The sequence below is a fragment of the Tympanuchus pallidicinctus genome, unplaced genomic scaffold, assembly GCF_026119805.1.
Source record: "Tympanuchus pallidicinctus isolate F22 unplaced genomic scaffold, pur_lepc_1.0 scaffold1, whole genome shotgun sequence".
Taxonomy (NCBI): domain Eukaryota; kingdom Metazoa; phylum Chordata; class Aves; order Galliformes; family Phasianidae; genus Tympanuchus; species Tympanuchus pallidicinctus.
This window is the reverse complement of record NW_026294618.1, coordinates 104,177,378-104,201,656: the sequence shown is the minus strand read 5'-3', so window position 1 is coordinate 104,201,656 and position 24,279 is coordinate 104,177,378. Positions and strand designations below refer to the sequence as shown.

At 41.2% G+C, this 24,279-nt stretch overlaps 1 protein-coding gene and 1 long non-coding RNA gene across 9 annotated transcripts in view; one reads left to right on the top strand and one right to left on the bottom strand.

The window, feature by feature from the left end:
- Nucleotides 1–24,279, top strand: part of MACROD2 (mono-ADP ribosylhydrolase 2) — an 835,077-nt gene that overhangs the window by 159,563 nt on the left and 651,235 nt on the right. For all 4 annotated transcript variants that reach the window (XM_052678095.1, XM_052678026.1, XM_052677938.1 and 1 more), the window contains exon 4: nucleotides 11,723–11,752. In XM_052678095.1, coding sequence (XP_052534055.1) covers nucleotides 11,723–11,752 — 30 coding nt within the window. The remainder of the gene's footprint in view (nucleotides 1–11,722; nucleotides 11,753–24,279) is intronic.
- On the bottom strand, nucleotides 4,960–12,977 carry LOC128078879 (uncharacterized). Of its 5 annotated transcripts, none has more exons than XR_008205903.1 (4): nucleotides 12,789–12,977; nucleotides 12,443–12,590; nucleotides 8,097–8,197; nucleotides 4,960–7,771 (listed from the first exon to the last, which is right to left on the bottom strand). It is a non-coding gene; the product is annotated as an uncharacterized LOC128078879 (long non-coding RNA). The 5 variants fall into 5 exon arrangements; XR_008205935.1 differs by having other exon boundaries at nucleotides 4,960–7,083; XR_008205917.1 differs by having other exon boundaries at nucleotides 4,960–7,795; nucleotides 8,109–8,197.

Genomic DNA, 24,279 nt, shown 5'->3' with positions numbered 1-24,279 from the left:
ATTAATTAGCTTTCCTAAATTTATTTTCAGTCTAATTGTCTGTAGAAATTGTAGGGTTCTTCTTTGGCTGTGTTTTCCCAGTCTTAACCTCTAATTAGTGAGCTGCAGTCCTCTTTATTCCATGCTTTCCATGAGCATGGTTCCGGCAGTGAGGTGGCGAGGCATGCAGAGATGGAGCCGTGGTCCAGAGAAAGGATCAAACAGGTTCCCCTGATTTCATATACATGGGGGTGTTACTCTTAACTCCGTGGGCAAACCGCTACTAGAAGGGATGAAAGAAGCACCAGCAAAAACAGCAAGTGCAAGCAGCTCTTGTGATCTCGGGGCATGGTTAGAACTGAAAGGATTTGTGGTGGAAGTGCTTGTGGTGGCTGTGGTAATGAACCACAGGCATCCCACAGGGGGTGAAGTCTCACTGCTGGTCTCTGGCTCACATGGCACAGATGTCCTGCGCTGACACCTGGCAGTGCTGCTTCTTTCCGTGGCCACGTAGGAAAATGAGCCTTCTGGCAACGGTCTGCAGGTCTGCATCCAAAGTACATATCTGCTCCAGAGAGCTCGAGTATTGTTCTAACTGGGAATAGACTGCAAGGCAAGGCACTCTGAGATAGCAGTGTAGATAAGGGCTACATTCCTATATCAAAATGTGAACAGTGGAGCTGGCAAGAAGGAAGGACGGCAAGGGTTAAGAATCGTGCTCTGGTGTGTATGTGGTGAAGTTACTGGCTTGGTGCTGCTGCCTGGTGATTTCTCTTCCTGCATGGCACCGTTAATGTGTGATGATGCAGTCCATCTGCCATCCTTGTGTGCTACAGAGCAAAGAAAGATTCTTGTCCAGTATAACCTCAGCGAAGTTTTCATCAAGGCCTTAATACTGCTTCTGGTTGAATACCAGTCTTACAGCAGCAGTGCTAATTTACTGCAATTTTGGTGGGTAATAAGCTTTAATCTCCTTCATCACTAAGAAGTGCCCTAATCATAGCTTTAGGGAGCTCTCTCGGGAGTATAACAAAACTGCCTGGCTCCAGTCCTCACACCTCACGTGGCCAATGGTACCCCAGAGCAGGGACAGAGCTGGTGCTCTGGCAAACCAGGAGCAGGGCAGTGTTGGCTGGGGAAGTAACAGCGCTATCGCTCCAGCCTGCTGATTGCTGAGATGAATGGCGAGTATCTGCAGCTAGGAGAGATGAGAGAACCCCAGCAACCTGACAGGAGAAAAGAAGAGTCCCACAGAATCTGCAGTGCTGTCATTTCCAGTGATTTCAGCCGGGCTCTTGGCTCTGTCATGCCCGTGAAAGTATCTACAAGCCTTCACATCACTTTGATTATTTCTGATCTGCCTTTCCTGTAAAGTTTCTGAAAAGAATTTTTCATGGAATGTGAAAACGGTAACAGAAAAAATAATAATTATGGGTTCTTTCCTCTGCATTTTTCAAACTTCAGACAACGTTTTTCATTTTGAGGCGTGTCATGAGTTGCATGCTCCTGGAGCAGTAAAATGGGGAGGATAACCAATCTCTGACTCAGCTGACTTGCTTTTATCATAACAGGGGCATTTCCTGAGATCTCTGGTGCGGTGATGGCTGCACTTCATTCTTCTTATTCCTTATAGTCTTCTCAAGATTTTTTCAGCTTATATACTGTAACTTTTTGAAACATTCACTTAAAGTATGAATTGTTTATTTGACACCTGTGTACGGGAACATTTGGGAGAATATTCTTACGGATGGTGGAAGGTGTATGTTCTTTATCTTGCTGTAATGTATGCTGCCTGATCTGGCTGAAATACCCAGATATAGTAAGTTCTACTTTCCTCCGTAAAGGAAAATGTGGCTGTTGTGAACTAGTTAGCCCTGCAGCAACCATTTAGGCCAGTGCTGGAAAACAGAATGTATGGGAAAATACTTAACCAGATTCTCTATTTGTTCTGTAGTGTGGCTCATGCTGACCACACTGGGAGTTGCTTCTAATTTCAGCTACATAAAGAGATGATGGTTAGAGAGATTACATAACACGTTCATAAGCAGAGCATGTTGCATCGGCTCAGCTGGATGTGCCGTAACGTAGTCCTTTCTTTGGTGCTTGGCTTGCAGGCTCCTCACTCGTACACGTCTGTGCTAGTTGCTTCCAGGAGCTTATAATTCATTGTCAAAATCTTCCTTCCAGGCTGCTCTTGCAAAAGCAGTGCAATAACACCTTGCCTTCCTCTAACTTTGCAGCAGAATTTACAAGCAAGGTCTTGTCTGCATAGCTGGGAAAAAAAACGCAAGGGCACCTTTGGTAGGGCATGACGTGTGCTTTTGCTGTTTTGTTTTGCTTTTCTTTCTTGCTTTCTTTGTTTTGTTTAGCTTAAAACCACTGTTCATGAGTGTTAATATCCTAAGCAAAACCGGTGCTGCTAATTTTGCTTTGAAATGCACCCTCTGAGGCCATCCCTGCAGCCACAGCCAGCGCTGCCCTTGCCCAGCCCTCCTGTGTGCATAGAGGTGCCCCGGCCCCTCGTGCTGCTGCCTACCCCAAGGACACACAGACTGCTGTGCTGCCAGGACAGGGCAGGGCCCCAGGTAGCTGCTGCTCAGGCTGGATTTTTATCACGAGTTAAGGTTTTTTATTGTTTTGAAACCAGGATGTTGAATATGAATGTTTCAAGAATGAAGTATGTTAGCTTTTATCACCTTTTCATTTCTTTTTCATTACCATAGTATAATTGTTGCTTTATTAAAACTTTTTGCAATCAGAAAGTACAGACGTTTTCCCTTTTGAAGTCAAATATTATGCAACTATTTCCTAGTGAAGGAAATTGAAGTGAAATCGTGTGGTCAGGTGCTCCCAAAGTACCGTTGGTGGTACATAAGTGATGCTCTAAAAAAAAAAAAAGAGAGAGAAAAGAAGAAAGAAAGGAAAAAAAGAAAGGAAGAATGAAAGAAACAACAAAAGGAAGAAAGGATGAATGGGAGGAAAAGAAGAGAAAGAAGGAAAAAGAGAAGAAATAGCTTGTGGGGTGCTGTTGTCGTGTACAGGTAGGCTTTGGGAGGTTCAGGGCAGGTTGTAATTTTAGGAAGACAAAGGCAAAGAAAGCACAAAGAACTTCACTTGCATTTTTTCTGTATTCCAGATAACACCTTCAAGTACCTTTGGGGTACTGAAAAGGTGCATGAATTATATAAATTTCACTAATTATTTTGAAATAATTACTACCCAAGCTGCTTTTGTAATTGCGCAGGTAAAACCTAGGACTGCCTCTTATTCTGTTTTGCGTAGGCTTTTAAATATTGATGACGACGCTACATAAATGGATTAATTATATACTGCAGCACTTTGATTCCCTTTAATGCTACATTTACAAACCACACAAATGGCCCAAATTATGAGATGAAGAATTGGCTGTAGTAAGCTTGAATATTTTTTCCTCATTATTCTGCCTTGAAAAAAGTTCCTTTTCCTTTGCATTTCAGCACAGCTATATTTTAAAATACCTTGATCTGACAGCGGCTAAAAGCAGTTAAGCAAACCACAATTTGACACACGAAATGGATGAAATCTTAATTCATAGCTTTCCTTTTATCCACAGGGTAGTGCGTGTGACAGTTTATCAACCCGTGTTTTAGAATGACATTCTTTCTGCTCTGTGCCTTTCTCACGTTTGCCGTGAAGAGGCAGAGGGCTGTGACAAACAAACGTGCCTTCAGCACAAGGGTTCACACGAAGCCCAGGGGTGGCCTGTCCTGTGCTTGCCAGCCACTTGTAGCCTTTTCCAGTTCCTTCCTATTCAGGTTGCAGCTTCTCATTCAACAGGTCTGTCTTCGTTTCCCTCCCAGAGATGAGATCAGCCTCATAAAACAGGTTCTTCTAACTGTCCTTCACCAGGCGCCGGTGGGAAACCTTTTGTATCACTTTCATTTGATTTGGGCTTCTGCCTGGCTGGAAATAATAGCAGCTGATTGGTATGAAGGGCACAGATTGCACAGGTATGAAGGCATGAGGAGCTGAAGTGCTGTTCTGGCAGGATTTCACCTGAATTTTTTTTTTTGCTGGGTTGTGTTTGGGACTGGAGCTGTCCTGATGTCAACCCAAAAAGCAAGTTCATCTGTTCTTTGTTTTTCCTTTTAAGTTACACATCTTTTACTCTGGTTGACTTTCCCACCAAGAAATGATTATGGTGCCTACAATGCTCAGGCTACTGTAAAATTTAAGCTCCTTTTTGTGTGTTGGAAGCTCAGCTTCAGTCTGTCTGGAAGTTCACGTGGCAGTGTTGAGGATGTACTCTTGACCAAGTGCTCTCTCTCATATTTTTCTCAGTATATATTGAACAACTTCAATTTCACTTCAATTTCTCTCACTCTGCATTTGGACAATCAGTGTATTTTACTGTATGGTAAAAAAAAAAAGAAAAATCATATTTGGTTTCATTTGCATCAAAGTGTACCTGTGTGCTTGTTTCTTTCTCATTACACTGTGTTCCAAATGACCACTGCCCTGCCCATGTTCAATGCCTACACTGGATTTCCTGGGTGTATTTACAAGTATATGTCTGTGTTTTTCACTCTTGGTATCACATTTCAGAGGTGCTCTGTGTAGGACTGATTAAGGTTAATGGGTGCAGTGCAGAATCTTTAAAAATAGCTTTCGTGCATAATTGCTCGTTATGTATTGAGTTTGTAATGTATTAGGAGAGGAGAAATACTGAAAAGTTCTGACAGTTATTGTTTCCATATTGAATGCAGAATGTTGTGAAGGCAATTTCCTTGACAGACTCAACTCCAGAGCACTTACTAGTATATGACTTTTTTTTTCTTAATCTACCTATGATTAATTAATCTACCTATGAGATATGCTATAGAGGTTTGAAATAGAAATAATGACTGCTTTATTTGTAAGGATGGCAAAACTTAGCTGAAACAACTTGTTCTCCATAGAGAGTTTGTGAGAGGGGGAAATAGGATAACATAGACCGCATGGTTGTGGTCACAAAAACATTTTATTAGGTTCAAATACAAAATGTACACTTTTGAATTAAGTAAAACCTTCCATTAGATTTTATTAATCTTTAAATTTGGACAAATTTGTTCAATATCCGGGGAAAAAAAGTAATATATGGAAATTTCGGCCCCTTGCTGTTGTCTCTCGTGCTCCACATCCGAGTTGTTTAGACTTACTAGGTCTTGCTTTGGGAATTCCTGTCTTCTTAGAAAGAGAGCTTGAAGTTGGTACTTTCTGCCAGTGGTAAACCTGCGTGGGGAAACCTTCGCTTTTATTTACAGAGGTTTCTGAGTGAGCATAAGAGAATTACTACCTGGAAGCTGAAGTCCTTGGGTATGTTTTGAGAACGTGACCTGCTTTGGATGATTGTTTGAAAACAAACAAACCCCCAAACTTGTAAGCTGAACACAGCAGTGGTTTAGCTTCCAGGAGCAGGGTGGGTCAGGGCTGAGCCTTTGGCTGGCACAGGGCTCGCTCTGCTCCTGGCTCCGAGGTGCTGGGGTGTAGAGGCTGAGGGCTGTGGAGCAGCCAGCTCTCCATCCCTACCATCCTGTGGGGCCGTCTTGTCAGCATCCTGCTTGCTCATGAGCTGGTGGATTCGGCCCAGCTTGGCTGTTCAGTACTAGTCCAGAGAGGTGAAGGCCCTTTCCAGGAACAGAGGGAAGCGACACATTTGTAGAAATTTTCTGCATGGTAGAAAGCAGCTAAGTAAATTATTGCTTCGTGTTGTCACAGATCTGTTTGTGGTGTGCAGTTGTGTGTACTGTACACCCTCCATGTTGAGTATCTGAAGCCTGTGTTTGCAAAATGCTTGTAGTGTCTGGAGGTGCTAATAGGGGTATTTTCTGCTGTGCCGGAATATTTGAAGTCAATCGTATTTCATAGGCTGGTTGGCTTTTCTGATTTCCAATAGTCTCTGCTTTGCATCATTAGGCACTTACATAAGTTTGCAAATCTGGCCGAGTCTGTTACTATAATGTTGTTTTACCTCTCCTGATCGTGCTGGCATCGCACGCCAGAAAGTATTCAGAGTAAAGTTAATTATAACAGTTATCAGACTGCATTATACAGAATGTTGCTTCATTTCATTTACTATCCATACTTCAAAATAACTCTGTGAACTTTGAGCCTGAAGCTTTTTGCCTTAAGGTACCAAAACGCGTCTTGTACAGAAATGGTTGAATGTACAGCACGCAGTTGTTAGCTCACTTTTCTTTGTTCTCTCTGCTTTCTGGAGAAAAGATCAAACAAAATGCAGTGGCAGGTAAGGATGTCTCAGAAAGCAGGTAGAAGAAATGTAGCTTCCTGTTCCATAAATTACTTGCACTCTGCTCACCAGCTGCCTGTTATGATGTTTTATTGATGAATAAAAATGGTGTCTGAGGCAATAGAGTGCCTTGCATCTTGCAGCACTGCCAGTTATAAAGATGTCTTCTTGAATAAATTTCCCAATTAGAAAGTATTGACAAAAATATTTAATCTTTTTTACATCAAAGCAAGCTCAAACATCTGCTGCCAAAGTCAGACAATATCAAGTAATCTTTTAAAAGTATATTTTTATTATACTGACAGATGCATGGCTGCATGACATAGATGTCAATTTAAGTTACTAGTGCCATTAATACTCGACAAAGACGCGCTCCCAGAAGAATTTACGTTTTAAAAACGTTGTCAGATGAGTATATGCCAACAAAAAGTAACCAGAGTTAGTGAGCTGCGTTGTTAACAAAGCTAAAAGCATGTTATCTCCAGAGGCACCACAGAAATTGGTATTCGCATCATTTCTATTTTCTAACTTCAGCAGAATTGACAGCAGGAAAAAAAGGCATTTTTGTGACTGCAGATGTCGGTTTAAGCAGCCTGTCCTTTTTCACTTCTCGTATCTTTTTGGCTTAGAGCGCAGAAAGATTTTCAGTTTCATTTGGGGTGAACTTCTTCAGCATTCACTTGCTTTCCACAAAATTTCGAATAATCCTTCTTCTAGGCAAGGGCACTGCTGTAAAGAGAGCACTGAGGAAATGGAAGACTTGGGCCAGAGTTTCTGCTCCGCTTGTTCAGTTGATAAAGTGTTGGAAAGCTCGATGACTTCGCTCATTCAGAAAGCTGAGATTTAAAACATTTGTGTCCAGTTCTTATTTGTAAATTACGCTGGATTAGTCATTATTTAAATTTGCACATTGTAGTAACTAGATATTCCAATATGAATATTTCATAGTGAGAAACTAAGCTTACTTAAAATTCTCCTTTTTTTCTTTTCTCTTTTTCTCCCTGGCTGCAGAAGCTTTTTGGAAAAAAAAACATTGGTTTTTGGAGCAAGAGTGGAGTGTTCTGCATAGAAGTGACCAGCGCTCGTGGAGCTCATTTAGCATCCCTGTCCTGGTGCTGTTCTTGTGTATTTAAAAGAATTAAAGCCAAAACCACTGAGGTGCTGAGTCATTAGAAAAACTGAACTCCTAGTTGAGTCCAGGGTCATAAACACCTCATTAAGGGCTAAATTGCTATACTGAATGAATAGGGACAGTGTTTTCTCTTATGTGGATTTTTTGAGTAGATTTTTTCTTAAGAGAGGAGCCTGAACTTTTTTAGAAACAATCCTTGCTGCTAATACTTTTAGTATCTGTAATAATAAGAAATCTAGATCTAAGGACTGGAGGCCACTCCTGGACTTGCTTTTGTTTGCCATACAGAGGCAGACAGAGGGTGAAATCAGTCTCTCAAAATGTAGAGTCCAACACTCTTTCAAGGGGAGATGCTCAACGTTTCATCCTGAAGCTGCTCTTCAATATGCACCCTGGAAATTGATCAACAAATGTTGCTGTTTTATTTTAATTGAACTCTGTGTTAGCTGATGCTGCCTCTTGCATGCCAGCTCTAAGGGGGATGTTTTGAATGGGGTTTATCAACATGTGTTATATTGCAGTCTGGCAGGGAACTGTGTTTATTATAATCACATTTTGAGATATGTATCATGATTGATTTTCAAAATTGATGCCCAGCAATCTATTGTAGTTTGTAACGAGGTGGTTGCAGAAATGTTGGTCAGGTCAGCTTGAAAGGATAATGTTAGAAACGAAAGGAGGTGCAGGAAGTCCTTACCATGCATTTCGTTGTAGTACCTTTAAACTTACTTTTCTTTCTTGTTCTCTGTCTCAGTGATGTAACGATTCTCCTCCCCTACTCTGCTGAACCTTGCATGATTTGAGAGTTCTATTCATCTCTGGAATAGAGAGGTAGGGGCAGAAGATTAGTCAAGACAGATTTACAAGATATCCGCAAATATTGTCCTGTGTGTTACTTAAGGCTGGGCATGCCCTGAGTTGGGTGGCAGAGCTGTGCATGCACAGTGTAAGGCTGCAGCCTGGGAGGCAGTTTAGACCACACCAGCTTTGGAGGCTGAAAGCTCCCAAGTCCCGCTGCTGGTTGCTCATACGTACCTACTTGCCTCTACAATTTGTGCCTCGTTCCAGGAGTTTTGCAAGACTTGTCATTTGGGAGCGCTGCTGGATGAAATGCAGCTGTGAATTAGCATAGGGGAAGGAGAAGTCATACTGCTGCAATGTAACGTGATGTGGCTACAGCTCTGGAGCTGGGCTCTCTGAGTCCAGGTGAAAATCCCCAGTTCTAGCTGTGGGTAAGGTGTTCTTACAGTGCTAAGCAACTGGGCATTTCTTTAATGGTAACACTTTCCCAAGTGTTCCCAAGTTGGCTGGATAATAGGAAAAACTTCTCCTGAAGAGTGATGAGGCACTGGCACAGGGTGCCTGGGGAGGTGGTTCAGGTGCTGTCGCTGGTATTGTTCGACAGTGGGGATGTGGAACTCAGGACATGGTTTAGTGGGCAGGATTGATGGTACGTGGAGGTTGGACTGGATGATTTAGAAGTCTTTTCAAACCTTAATGATTCTATGATTCTGTGAAAAATGGATTGGAATGTTTTGTTGAAGCCGCAACAGGTGCATTGAAGCCAAAAATCTGTTAGAAGTGTTTTTGCTGTTCCTACAGAGAAGAGTGTGGTGCTGACTTATGTTATTAGCAAGTTTTAGAAATGTATTGGAAAGGTAAACATTATCAGAAAAAAATGCATGAGAAAAGCTTAATTCTGAGAGAAGCCAGCAGATAAGAGTTTGCAGTGAGGACCTTGGCTGGGTTTCAGAGGAATCGTTTTTACCGATGGTAACTTTTGTGACAGTGAGGTACAGCAGGTTGTAGCGATGTCTCTCAAGTCTCTCAGAGATAATGACTGAAATCCTAGAATTCGACTCATTCAAGAACTGCAATGGTGATTGCAGGTGCATCCTACATTGCCAAAAAGAGTGATGTTGAATAGCAGACTCGTGGCAGAAGATAACATTCTGTCGCTCTTATTTTATTCTGATATGGAGTACACTGATTTTTATCTCAGATATGGTCGTTTTACTGCAGGGAAGGTGATATTACCTGTTACAGGAGTACTTCAGAAGCTGCTGTAAAAATATGTGGCTGTTTGCAGTTTGTGTCTGTCCTTAATACTGAATTTCAACGAGGACAAGAGCAGGTAAATATAGAGATTGAAGTTCAGTATCGCTCTGTGATATTTGTGGATGACACCAAACTGAGTGGTGCAGTTGATATGATAGAAGGGAGGGATGCCATCCAGAGTGACCTGGGCAGGCTTGAGAAGTAGGCCCTGATGAGCCTTGTGAAATTCAACAAGACCACATGCAAGGTGCTGCACGTGAGTTGGGGCAATCCCAGATCAGTACTGACTGGAGGATGAGTGAACTGAGAGCAGCCCTGCAAAGAAAGAGTTGGGGGTACGAATGGGTGAAAACTGGGATATGAGCTTACGGTGCAAGCTTGAAGGTCATCAAGACAGTTGTGTCCTGTGCTGTATCAAAAGAAACATGGTCGAGGATGGTGATTGTCCACCTCTACTCCACCTTTGTGAGAGCCCACCTGCAGTACTGCATTCAGCTCAGGGGCTTCCAACATAAGAAAGACGTGCATCTGTCAAAGCGGGTCTAGAGAAGGGTCATAAAAATGATCGTAGGTGAAGCATCTCTGCTATGAGTAGAGGCTGAAGTTGTTAGGCCTAGAGAAGAGAAGGGTCCAGGGAATCCTTCTTGTAACCTTTTAATTCTTAAAGTAAGGCATGTAAAAAATATTTTCCCCGTATTTTGTACAAGGACCCATAGTAATAGGACAAGGGGTAATGGTTTTAAACTGAAAAAAGGTAGATTTAGATTAGATACTGGGAAGAAATCCATTATTGTGAGGATGATGAGGCACTGAACCAAGTTGGCCAGAGAAGTTGTTTATGGTTCCGTCCCTCGTAGTGCTCATTGCCAGGTCAGATGGGGCACTGGGCAACTTGGTTCTAGTGGAAGTGTCAACGGGGCACTAACAGTCTGGAGCTATTACGACAGTTTGTGTTTGTCAGAAAGGAGGATCCTATCTCCAAACTCGTTTGCTGCCACCGTCTGTTTCCTAGTCACAGAGTTCTGCCTCTTGTGTATCTTTCTGTGAGCCAGTTCACAGCAGTAATTTGTTGAAAAACTCTATTCAAAAAGAGTAGTCTTGTTTTCACCTCATTTACTGAGTTCAATCTTAAGGAAGAATTCCAACAGCCAGAAGGAAGGATATCCTTTTCTGGGGATGAAAGATAGGAAAGGAGAAGGGAGAGAGAGATCTTCCCATTTTATCAGCACAAGCTGAGGTATGAGGGAAAGGTCAGTAGTTGCAAATAGTTGAACTGAAAGCGATTGTTAAGTCAAAGATGTATGTAGAGTTTTGGAAAAATAGATGAGGAAAACTACGATTATTGTCAATTTTCTGTGAAAGCCTCAAGAAAGCCACAGAAGAAAAACAGTTCAGGAAATTTGCTGTTAAAAGCCTTCTACTTAAGAAGCTAAGGGAAGTAATAGAAACAATAGCTTGTAGCAACAATACTGGAAAATACTCTATGTATCTTGTCCTGGAGCAGGACAAGTACAGGCAATAAGAAATACCTGCGTCCATCCCATGTGCTGTTACTTCTATGCTGTTTTACAATATTACGATATGGCAGGGATCAGTTTCCCAACCATTTGAAGGGTGAATGCTTTACGTAAGTTTTCCTTCTGTTTTTGCCTTTGTAGTGATAAGAAAGTGTTTGGTGTGGCTCCAATTTATTTGGAGAAACATCGTGCATCACCATGCTCTGAAAAACACCTTCCAAAAGTGATGTATCCATTCCTGGGGGAGATAGGTAGATGGTTATAGTACAGAAACAATTAAGCGTACTGAGAGAAATCCCAGCTTAGTTGCACACTTTGATTTTAGTGGAGCCAGGGCTTCTCATAGCTGTCCACAAAAGTCCCATGTCTCAGAAGATGTGGGGAGCTAATGAAAAGTTGCATCAAAGTTTCTCTGAAATGAAAGACTGTTATACTTCATTTGGTAATCAAAAATAAATGTGGTTTATAGAATTATAAATTCAAGATTGTAATTTCATGAGCTATTCAGTGCATTAAACTTTAATAATTTTGTTCTGTTTTATTTATTAGCTTACATGCTCAAAGATATTGAGAAATTGTATAAAAGTAAAGATTACGATTACAAATTACATAGATTGCATTTGCAGTAAATGAGTTTGGGTAAGTGGAGACTGGTGAAATTATTGAAATAAAAGCAATGGTAAATGTTTTGTGAAACATCTTCTGCTTTAGTTCCAACTATATTTAAGTAGCACTCAGCTAACAGTTCTCCTTTTGTTCTTCTTGCAGCTAATTCCAGCCTTCTTGGAGGTGGAGGAGGTAAGTCTTCCTACCCCTACAATTCTGTGATTCTGTAGTATACTATTTATTCTGATCGTGGAATATATGCTGAGGAAACGTAGTGTTCTGTTGCTTATAAAACCGTCTGTCTTACGCGGGATGGTAAAATTATCAAATGGGAAATTCCACTAAAGTCAGTAACATTTGATACCATCAAAAACCAGAGTCTGTGACTGTTGCTGAATTCATTTTCCTCTCTGGATATGAGTAGGGGTGGCCTGTGTGTGGGACTGAAATATTAGGGAACCAAACTGTGTGTTACTCTATATTGTGGTTAAGTAATTCGATTTTTTAATTTCAGCTACATCAGGGGAATTTTGAATGCCTCTTAATGGTTTAAAAAAAGTTACAAGAATAAAACAAGGTAGAATGTCTTGTTGGTCAGGTAATGTGGCTTTATCTTTGCTCCTCTTTTTCACTTGTTTCCTTGCCCCATTCCTGCTGGAATTATGAAATGGATTTCAATACAAATTGCTTGTGTACGATGCTACCAACATATCTACTAGTAAGACAGAGGCACAAGTGCGTATAGCGAGCATTGTTTCTAAATACGTTTCCTCTTTGAACATTGGTGCTATTTGGCTTTTTGCAGTACTGCAGGAGCTAACATGAGTGTTACAATTCAGGAAAAAACCATGCAGTGCTTGATTTCAGTTTTCTGTTACTTACCCTGCCTCCCAGAGGGAAGTAAAAGAGCTCAGTTCTGGAAATTTCACAATGTAGGAGCAGTGCAGGCAGCTACTAATCTTTCTTCCTGGCTGGAGTTAAAAGGACTTGATGATCAGAGCTTACATATGCAAGGGTAAAGGAAAGAGCTCTGCAAAAAAAAAAAAAGACAGAAAATTGCTGTTGCTTGTGAGGCTTTTGTTTTAACAACCTTAACTGAATAAGCAGCCCTTATTTGTGAATCATGAGCATGGGATTGTCACATGAAAAGGTGCTTGACAACTGCACTGAGACATCTAAATAAAATGGTTTGCTGTGTATCTGGATGTTAAATGTATGGAAGCCTTACCTGATAATCCCGTTGGATTAATGTGTTCCTTTTGATTTGAGCTAGTTGCTTGCAATATACCGATTTTTTTTGTCTTTGTTTAAAAGATAATCCTTTAAAAGGTAATCCTTTGCTAGCGAGTCGTGTTCCCATGGAGCGACCAGCGCACCTCCTCTCCACTGCTTATTCCCAGCTGGTAATGTGAAAAAAAAAAAATCAATGCAAAATGTTCAAATTCCAATCAGGTTCCCAGAGCACTGCAGCTCCTAACAGGATTTGTCTATTGACTTTCACTGGTATTTATTCAGCTGGACTGTACTTCAAAAGTTGATATCTTTTCAGCATGGCGCTTGGTAGCGTGGCCCTCTCTTCATGGCATAGGGGATTTTTCCTGTCGTTTAGGGATGTTTTTGCTGCCTTCCCCAGTGCTGCTCTGAGCAGGACAGCCACACAGTTGGGGAGCTGATTTTGTCAAAGTGTCTGACCTGTGTTTCATGTCTTAACCGTGGGAAGTGAAGGACGTTTGTCCAAAGAAGATGAATCACTTAGGAATCTGAAGTAACTTAACTGAGGGAGCATGCAGGCAAGCAGCACCCCACAGATGTGCTGTGGCTGGGCACCCACACGCAGCGCCACGTTGGCCTCTGCTGCTGAGCGTGCTGGGGCCAGGCAGAGATTTGTGCAGCTCTGTGCTTCTCCATGAATGTCCTGTGTGGACAATCAAACAAGGGGAAGTCGCTCTGGTTGCAGCAGTGAGCAGTCATGTTGCTTCTTGGCCACAGGTGTAATTCACTTCCTCTGCAGATCAAACATGTGCTCAACTACACAGCGTGTTTTTCCCTCCACCAGCCAAAATAAAGGCTGAAAATCTCTGATTGATTCCTATTTATTTATTGGCAGTTGATGAACTTCTGATGACTGATTCTTGTATTGAGTGTTTAAAAAAAAAAAAAGGTCTGCAGGAGCTGGGCTCAGGCCTCTGCTCCGTTCCCGCCTTGGTGCCTCTCCTCATGGCGGCGCTGCCCTCATGCCCTGACGTTGCTTTTTGGCTTTTGCCACTTTTCTGAAGTAAGCTTTCACAGCAGTGCCGGACACACCTCTGGTGGGGTCAGATTTTGGCGCAGGGTGTGGTCTGCTGGGGAGCTGCAGCTGGCCTGCATCCAGCAGCACTGACCTCTCGCAGAGGTCTTCTCACAGAGGAGGTCTCCCCACAGCCAAGCTGCTTCCAAACACTTGCAAACAGCGCCCAGTGCAATCCCGGATCCTGTCATCTCTGGTGGAGGATAATCGCACATCCTGTTGGTTGATGATGGAGGTAAAATACCCAAACTGGTTGCTTTGTGGCTTAGAGTTCGATTGCTTACTGTTGCACTCCAGAGGGGCTGTGAGCTACTCTGGGGTAGGGCAGCCATCTTACCCTTGGTCACTTCCAGTGTAGAGTGGGCTTGTTTAGGTTTACTAAATCAGGCTAAAAGCCGAAGAATTTTGCTTAATCATTACACCTGACTTTGGACAGTGGCTGCAGACTGTTTGCAGTCTGCTCTTGAGGTGGCATGGCAGCTGTATTCCTTCAGACCAGAGAAGTACAGACACTGTGTTCAGGCTGGACTTGCTAAGGGAGCAGAGTACAGTGACCTACAGCCAGCAGAGGCAGGTGAAACCCAGGCCCATGCTTCTGGAGCCTGTTGGGGAATGAACCTGCTGTTGGCAGTGTGCACTCCTATGCAGAAGTGATTCTTTCCTTCAGCTGAGAGCGTTTGGTTTTAAAATCCCAGGTATTATTATTATTTTTTTTTCCCTTTTCCACAAGTAAGGGGTAGCAGTAGTAGGCATGCAATATTGCTGATGAATTATTAAAACTTTATTATATATGTAAACACTAACATCTTCTTTTGATTGAGGGTACTGAATATTTATGATAATGCATAATACCAGTATAGTTTCTCCATTAATTGGATTCAGATCTCTTCAGTAATGCTGGTTAATTAAATCTCTCTGTCACTGCTGGGGGTATGAATAAGTATCTTAGTTTTACAGAAAAGGAAAATCAGAAATTCCAGCTCGCTCAAGTTGAGGCAAAAATATTTGTGATTTTTGAGCTGCTGTTAAGCTGTGTTTTAAACTTTTCCAGACTCAAACACAAAATAGTTGGAAATCATTGTTTGTAAGCCCTGATCTAACCCAAATTACTCAATACTTGTGGTTAAAACAGCTTCTGGAGGAGATCTTATGAGGAATCCAGTGGGCACCATTGTTGGTAAACATGGCACACTTGCTTGTAAGTCCTGGTTACATTGGGTGGCTGCTCATCATCATTCCCATGTCACCTTGGAGCCACATCAAGGCATCGGTGTGCTTTGATTTCACAGAGCCTAAGTAACGATTTGTTCTTGCATTCCACGTTTGAATGATGTCTTTTCATTTTTATGGCTGTTTGGAATGAAGAGATAAAAGTACAAAAGATACCAGAAACAATTTTTCACAGAACTGTTTAATCATAAAATTGAGAAACTCACAATAGAGTTTTAGAAGAATCTTTAGTTAAATATAGATGTCGAAGGTTTCTTTCTGCTTTTCAAATAGCTCTGAAGTCAGTCCCGTATTTTAGTGTGAGTTTGGGGAGAAATCTTTTTCCTTTTTCTTTCTTTACTGTTTTAAATAATTGATTTTTAATTAGGAGGCATATTTCACTGTCAGGGCTAGATTTATCACACATTGAGCATCTCACTGCTCCTAATAACTTGTGCTGAGCATTGTGGCTTATTTGTGCATCATGTATTATTTGTTCCATTGCGTTGAACAGTGCAAAGGTGAAAATTATTAAGAAAGTTACTTGCATCGGGAGGCAAAATACTTTGAGAGATGGGTACCCTTTTAAAAAATGTATTCTGGCTGTTCAGAAATTGAGATGCTTTACTTTGCAAGGCAGTTATTACTCTACTTGCAGGTCTGGGGCTTTGCGAAGGAATGGAAGGATGTGATCTCATGCACTGTGTTAGAGCAAAGTGAGCAAGAGCTGAATTTCCCCTCCCCCTGACTGTTCTGGATAGTCTGGGGTTTGGAGTTTTGTGCCCCTTTTCCAATTACCTCATTTTCAGTTATTTTCCTTGGGGTTCATTTTTCCTTTATTTCATTTGCTGACTGTAATCAAGTTCTTGTTGCATGCTAATTTCTGGATTGGCTTGCTTTCCTTGAGCTTAAATTGAGGGTATATATAAAACAGCAAGCTAGGGAATTTTTCTCCTTGCAAGGTTTTGGTGCCTATGTTAGAGCTGGGAAAGGAAGCATCCCCGTTTAATTTGTCGTATGATAAATACAATTTCTGTCAGCTATTTGTACTTCAGAATGGTAACTTGGACTTTAAAAACTGAGATGAGACAGGTTATACTCACAGTCTTTTGGAAGCATTGTTTGGACCCAGTTTAAATTGGTTGCCCAAAAAGATCTGTCTCCTTTTCTGTTTGTCTCTGTTTCGGGGCCAGTGTAAGTTTTTCTGGGCCTTTTACTAGCATGGAAAAAATTAATTGCTGTGTCGTCATAAGCATGTTAGTATATCTTAAATGTAGACCAGACCTACCTCTGCAGGCTTCCAAGACATTTGGAGGCAAATCATTTTAAGCAGCTGTTATGGCTTGGGGAACTTATGTTCAAGAACTTGGTTTGGAACTGGGTTTCCTTGCACAGGATCAATTAAATTCCACTTTGAATTTGGTTCCTCTATTTGTCTTTACCTCTGCATTAGATTAGGAAAGTGGCAGAAAAAAAATCTGTTTTCTCTGGCTGGAAAGAAATGACCACAGCCTGACTTCTGCTATGGAAAATGGGTTTAACTGAAGGAAAATGAGCTATTCTGTGTCCTTTTACCGAGCCTTAGCACAAAATCACATGAAGGAGGAGATGGACTTTGCGCGAGGCTCTGTGTGCAGCTTCAAAATGCAAGCAGCTGCTGAAGGAATTTAATTACGTGTTCTTCCTCATCTGAATAGAGATTGAATGAAAAGGGAAGAGTGATACAGACCCAATTTTTCAATTCTATTTTTTTTTCTCACCAGCAAGCTGGTATCTGGGCAGATGGCTGTCACTGCTTTCAGGGCTCACTTGGGTCCCTGCATTGTACCATTTGGGACCAAGTTGGTGGTGGAGCATCCATCTCCAAACATGGGAATGGCGGGTGTTTAGCAAAGCCATATTGGTTATTGCTACTGCTGTGCAAAGAGGGGATAGTCAGTGCTTCAGAGGGGAGGGCTACGAAGGCACCCTGTCTGTTTGCTAATTGATTGTTCAAAAAGCCAATGACAACTAATGATAAATACCATTTTTTGACACCCCTCTTGGACAGGGATAAAGTTTTCATTCTCACAGCCATGACTTAGGGACACTGCTGCTCATTTCGGCCATCTTCTGATAGCTAAATCTCTGGGGAAAAAAAAAAGAAGAAAAAGGGTTTTTTTACCATTTGAATGCTGTTACTGCTTGTAATCTGACATCAAGTTATGTAGCAAATGAATGTTCATTTGCTTGAGAACTGAACGTTGTCCAAGGGAAAATGGGAGGCAGGGATGAGACAACTTGCAAAGCTCCCCATAGTCGTATAAAAGGAGAATACTTTGAATAGACTAGTTCTGTGCTGGCCCATTCAATAACAGTGAAAAGACAAGCCTGTTCCTTCCTGATCTGAGTTGCTCTCTGTTTTGAATTTCACAGGGTTTGGGCTTGATATTTACATAATTCAAATGCAAGTAAAGCAAAGGTTTAAATCCAAAGTTCATATTTGTACTTGACGTGCGCATAATGTGAGTGTATCCCTTGAGAGGAGAGGAGTTTGAGAAAGGAGCACTGACAGGATTCTTTCATCAAGAAAATAAGCGTTATTATTTTGTATTTTTTTTTATGTCAGTCTGTTGGCATTTTCTTGTATCTTGTCAAATACATTTGTCAGATTGAGGTGTGCTTGCAACAAATGGCTTCACGGAACAAATGTGCTTCATTTTGAATTCCTGCTAGCCTCAAAAGCTTTCAGTTGCTTTGTGTACTGTGTCGTCATATCTTAGGTATGTAGAAAATAGCCACAAAGGTACAAAGATTTTCCTAGGGAATAATGATCAAGTAGAACAACTGATAATAATTTAAGGAAAATGGCCATTTGCCTTTGTTGCTAATTAGTCCTTTTCTGCTAGAAGATTGCTCCTGCAATTCTGTGGGGTTGTCAAGTGTTTTATCTCTCTTTACTACTTGCTTTTTCATCTCTGTAAATAGGGTGGGTATGAGAGGGTTGTGTCCACAAGTTCCCCTGCTGCCACAGTACATCAGCCAATTAAAATGTTTATATTGATGCATTTATGTATTTCTGTACAGTTGTAATGTGAGTTACATTGTTATCCTGGTAGCTCAGGTTAGAGTGTAGCCCCTTCAAGGTCTTTGGTTCACCCCCAAATCTTGTTATTTATGAGCTTTTTGTTGGATCAGATCAAAGCAAAGAGATTTCTCTGTAATTCTACTTCTTTTATAGAATTTGCTCATTGTGTAAGCTAGGCCTTTGGTTACAGGTCAGTTACTCTTGACACACTTTATGTACATAAGCATGTTTTTTGCCTTCAGTTATTGCAGTGGGTTCTTACATACGAGATTTAGTTCAACTTTAATTAAAATTAGTGACTTCTCGTTCTCTACTGCACCTAGAGATACAATAATGATAACTGTATAAATAAATGGACATCGTTTATTTCAGAAGACTTTTAACACACACTGCTGTGATTGTATTTAAAGTGTGTGCTCTAATTTCAAATTTCCTTTTTTTGTTGTTATTTAAACATGGTATCTATTTTGGTCCTTGGCTTGATAGGGTGCTAATTTCCTTTCTCCAGTCATTTTATAGATGGTTATAGTTATGGGTAATAGTCGTAAGCAGGAAGTCTTTGGATTGATAAGTATTTTTTACTTGCGTGCTGCCTAATTGTATCCTGTAAATTACAGTTTCTCAGCAGTTATTTTAAAAGAAAAAAAATATGTTTTGCTGTTTACAGGAACTGATCAGATATATGAGCAAGTGATAAAGTCTCAGGCATGTTCTGGTAGCTCCGCATAAATAACTTTCCTTTCTTTAGTTATGCCTTCTTTAAAAAGTCCGTTTGGGTAAGTTTACTGCTCTTGTCAATGGAAAAAGAACATGACTATGTGTTTTCTGTCAGGAAAATAATTTGACCTGTAGTTTGTCCAGATCGTGGTTGTTTTTGTCCTCAGCCTTCAGGAGTGCTGCTGCGTTGCTTTGGTCAGGCACTGGGCGATAATGCTTTGTTATTCACCCCGCACTTAGAGCGTGCTGCATCCACAACACTCAGCTCTGGATCTCCCATAGCCTGTCACGTTTTGCCTCCCTTCTTTTCCTTTTCTTTGGAGCAAATTGCACTGCTGTCTACCTGAGGTGGAAGAATGAGCATACACAGTTTCACATGTATGTTTTGCTTATGACTTTCAAATGTACACGCTTGTTTGCATACATGGCTATATATATACTTGTGACCAAATGCAGTAGTCTTTTCAGAGGCTCACACTCAGTATGTTTGCACAAGCACGTGTAGAAATAAATAAAAAAGCTATGGCATTCATTTTGTTAGGCCAGGAAAAAGCCTTTGGTTCATGGTCACTGAAAGTTTAAGGCACTCTTGATAACAATCCAAGCCGAAAAGGCAGGCAGTTATGTAAGCAACATATTTCTTTATATTTTCCATTTGTTTCATACTGTGGGGCAGGGCTACAAATCAGGATGGGCGATCACAAAGCTCCTCGAATCCACAGATTTCACGTGATGTGTAAGTCAACTCACAGTAGGTTTGTCAGGTGGATTGTATGTATGTTCCAACAGTGTTAAACACTTCCTTCTATGCAGAGAAATACATATGTCACCTATGCAGAGCACAGCTGTTTGTAAATGTAATAAAGTGCACTCAGAAATCTCAGGATCATTCTGTTGAGACTCTCCCCCTTGTAGCTGCAGGTGCAAAGCACAGCTCCCAGGATGAGAATGGAGAAAATGGGAGTGCTGGAACCAACGCACATAGGTAGCTCTGTGTTACAGTGAAAATGGAATAAATCAAGCGTTTGAGTAATTCTGCATGCCAGTCTACAGAAGACAGTTGATAAAATTCAGCAGTTAGTCGGTTTCCTTCAAGAAAAATCTGTAAATTGGGACGTTTGTCAAGGATGCTCTGTTTCGTGGCTGACAGTCTGAGCAGCATCCTTTTTGCTGAGGTAGGAATGAGGTGAGTGCTGCAGTGAAGACAGGATTTGCTAGGCTCACATAGGGGTTGGAGGGGTTTTAAATCTGTTTTTCAGATGTAATGTCTAAGAGCTGTTGTCCCCAGCCTGTGATAGAAGGGCTGTTTTATTGAACAGGAAGAAAACGCAAACTGCAATTTAAATCATTAAAAACCACATTTATTTATTTTTATGGCTGATATTAAAACAAATAGAACAGGGGAAATGAAGGAGTGAGGGATGTACTTGACCGGGGGGCATAGAGGCTCTTTAAGAATATCAGACACTTGCTGTAACTTTTGCACTGGGACAGGGCAACAGCCGCAGTACAAAATAGAGATCTTCAGAGTTCCTTGGCAGTATCTCCATGTGCCGAGCTGCATCAACCTTATCTAAATAATGCAGATGTGAGCAGCAAGGCATGGAAAATTGCAACAGCCATGTATTGATCCTGGCTGGTTACTCTTTTCACAACGTGTGCTTGCCCAGTAAAATGAGAATATGGGCACTGCACAGCAGTAGCACCTGCCCAACGTGTGTCCATGGGTGACCTGGGCTCGGAGGAGATGGACTCTGGGAACTGAAAGTTGATGACTTGACACCTTGACTTCCATAATTGAAAGGATAATTTATTTTTTCTTGCTTTTGATGAAAGCAGTTACTTGTTAATCGTTGTGTTTTCAAGTTAATCTTGACTAAAACCCCAGACTAAACCAGAGGCAAGCAAAACTGAAATGTCAAAATGACAGAAATTATAGAGTTTATAACTTCTTGCCACGTAGGAGGAAGGATTATGAAATCAGTGTCTCACTCACACTGCAGTTAGAAGTTCCTGCTCTTTCCAGAGAGTTTCTCTTTTCCTTTAATAGCTGGCCTGTGCTGATCGTGTTTTTCCAAAGTTTCTTTGTTCAGTGCAAAACACAGATTATAATGTGCAGCTTTTCAAAAGCCAGGAAAATCTCCAGCAGAGCATCTGGCAAGATGGCTGAGTTTTGGAAGGATTTGCCCCTCGTATCTGTGTGTGTGCCTGTCCATGCAGCTCTCTGTATCCAGTTTTGAGAACCGTCTGTCAAGCAGACAATGTTAATGGAAAGATTTTTTGACTTAAAAGAAGGAAAAAAAACAAATGCTGTGATTGCTGATGATGGATTAAAGCTCTTACATTTGTGGAGCTTGTTAAAAACCTGCAAGTACAAGATTGTGTGCAGTTCCTCATCTTTTCTAAGTGGTAGGTTGGACGGTAACACACAGATTCCAGTTGCTCATTCTCATTCTTTGCCATGCAAGAGGCTACAAAGTAGAGTGTGGCTATGATTTAAGAAACAAATCAAAATAATATTTAAAAAAACCAGCAGAAGTAGGGAAACAATAAACTGAGGTGTGAAATAACTACAGACAGATACTGCTGAGAATGGCTTTTCTAGGACAGAAAATGCATGATGAGCCCCATCCATCTGAGCATTGTTATTGCAACATTTGAATGCTCCACAAAGATTTGGTAAATCTCTGCAAACAGAGATGTAAGGTTTTCTCTATTTAACAGCTTAGAAAACGAGACAAGGAAACAGTATGCTTTTGCCAAAGAGACCAGTAGGTCCAAACAGAAAAGAGCAAAAATCAGATCTCTGAGGGCAGCGTGTAACTCACTGCGGTTTCATGGTGTCCATGTGAGTTTTGCAATTTGGAATTTTAATTCCTATTTGGAAGGAAAAGGAACTGTAACTTTATTGCCAGTTTTGTGGGTAGAAATGGGAGGATATGTGGAAAAAGTGAAAACCTACTCTATGGAGAGCAACTTTCTGATTGGTTGTGCAGCAGATTCCCTGGGGAGTGGCAGAAGGACCAGCGACTGGAAAGGAGATTTTGATACTCAGCTGCTTCTACGCAAATGAAGATAAGAGCTGGATATGGCAAAAATGTGATGTAGTAGAAGCTGCCACTATTAATGATTCTAGAGTAAATAGCAATTTGCTGTACTGTCTGGGGGCTATTCTGTGTTAAACTTGTATTCTGAATGTGGACAATACTAATAACAAAGCATTTCAAAATCATTTTGATGACAAAAAAATCCCAAGCCCGCTGGAAATACAAGAAATACTGTTTTATTATCTACCAAATCTGCTATGCCAACAGCAGAATAGCGTCAATGGATCTTGCATTAAAAAAACTAGCTTATACTTATGTGTTAAAAGGAGTTTTTCTTTCATTTACAAAGTTGTCTTAGTGACATCTTCTCCTTGTTCTTATGTAAACGCTCTGTAATCTGCAGAGTTTAGAATTCGAGATTCTTTTAAAGCCAATTCACCTTTTTAAAATTCAGAATCCTTTTTTTTTTTTTGCCATTTGGACTGATGGAGCTGCAGTGTTGTAGTTTTGGCTACATGCACAGTAGCAAAGAACAAAATATTTTTTGTCACACTTTTACTGTTACAGTTCAGTCTGTTCCTTTTACATTATTAGTTTGTTTCTCTGGCCTTTATAGAGGCATCTGTTTTAATTTTTATTGAGCGAGACTACAGCTAAGCAAACTCATGTAAGCTTCACAAATCATTCACAAATGTGAATGATTAAATCAGTTATGTCTTGGCTGAGTGATCTATGAGTGCATTATATGCACAGAATGTTACAAGGATGTTGTTAAGGTGTAAAACCAAGTACTTAAAGTTAGGAAGTGCCAATATTAAAGCTGCCTGCAGGCTTGAAGTCTCCATGCATTATGTATTTAAAATATTGCCTCTAACTATACAAATGCACTGTTTTTGTATGGCTGGAACCTCATCACAGTCATCGGCTTCATTCAGAGTGTAATCCTGTGTGTTATTTGTAGTATTCTTGAACCCTAGTCTGCAAACCAGTGCTAGTTATGGTACTTATGACTTTGGCACATGATTTCGTAAGTAAATCCGATATTCATAGGTAATTTATCTTCCTCAAACCACTGGTGTTATCTTTACCAAGGAGAGAAAAAAAAGAGATAAAGATCAGAATTCTAAGGTCAAAGCTGTGAACCAGGGGCTAATTTATACAACCCTCTACAGCTGTCTACAGCTCTCTGAAAGGTGCTGTGTGAGATGGGGTTGGTTTCTTTTCCCAGGTAACAGTGATAGGATGAGAGGAAGTGGCCGTAAGTTGCACCAGGGGAGGTTCAGGTTGGCTGTTAGGAACAGTTCCTTGTCCCAGAGAGCGGTGAGGCAGTGGCACGGCTGCCCAGGGAGCGCTGGGGTCACCTGGAGGAGTCCCAGAGCCGTGGGATGTGGCACTGAGGGACGTGGGCAGCGGCACGGTGGGCTGGGGTTGGACTTGGTCATCTTGGAGGTCGTTTCCAGCCTTAATGATATGATGATAATTTCTGTATAGAAATCCAAGTCCTTACATTTCAAGTAGTAGGTCAGGTAAATTCTAAGTGATTCTGTGCATTAGAATCTATATAGCAATTCTAGATCTAATCGTACACTGGAATTCATCAGACTTGAACAGCCACTTTGAGATTCCCACCTTCTTCCCCAGTACCTGCATTTCGCAGTTTATTGTTCCCTTGATCACATCCATTCAAAAGTATATTGGCCTAAATTTGCGTAATAAAAGACATTGGTTTTAGGGAGGCTTTTTTTGTTTGGACCATTTCAGACTGTTGTCTTAAAAAGGTTTGCTTTGACTTGAGTAAGGAGTAGGGAGCTGATTGAGAGTGAAGTGATGGGTATGGAAACAAGCGCAGAGGGAAGAGATGAGTGATAACTTCCCTTACTGCTGGGTACAACGTAACGAGAACCACTGTTTTCAAACATTTGAAGCGTGGACGACGAGTGTCCCTTTTTTACTTAGATGTTCCCTTCTAAAAATTATTCTCCTTGTCTAGGCAGTCACAGTTTCTCTCTCTGCCTGGCTCACCATCCAATTTCCGTACTGGGAAACGGTGTTTTTTTCCCCAGGATCATTTCCCAGATTCTCTCTCCCTCTTTGAATCAGCACCCTGTCCTTGCCAGCTTCTTGTGCCGCATCCGAATCACAGCTTTGGTCACCAAGCCCCTCTCATCTCAAATCCTGCCACCCATCTCTGGTAGCAGGTAGCACCCCTTCTTCCTTTCGACAGTTTGTACGGGGATGAAAAGAGTTGTGAAAAGGCAGTAAATCATCAAGCCATTCATTATTTAGACAAATGAAAGGGAACTGCCAACTTCAGAACTGCTGTGAGTGAAGTAATGAACGATGCAAGCCTACACTTCCAGTTGTCGTCATTTTCTGTATTTTAATCACAAAT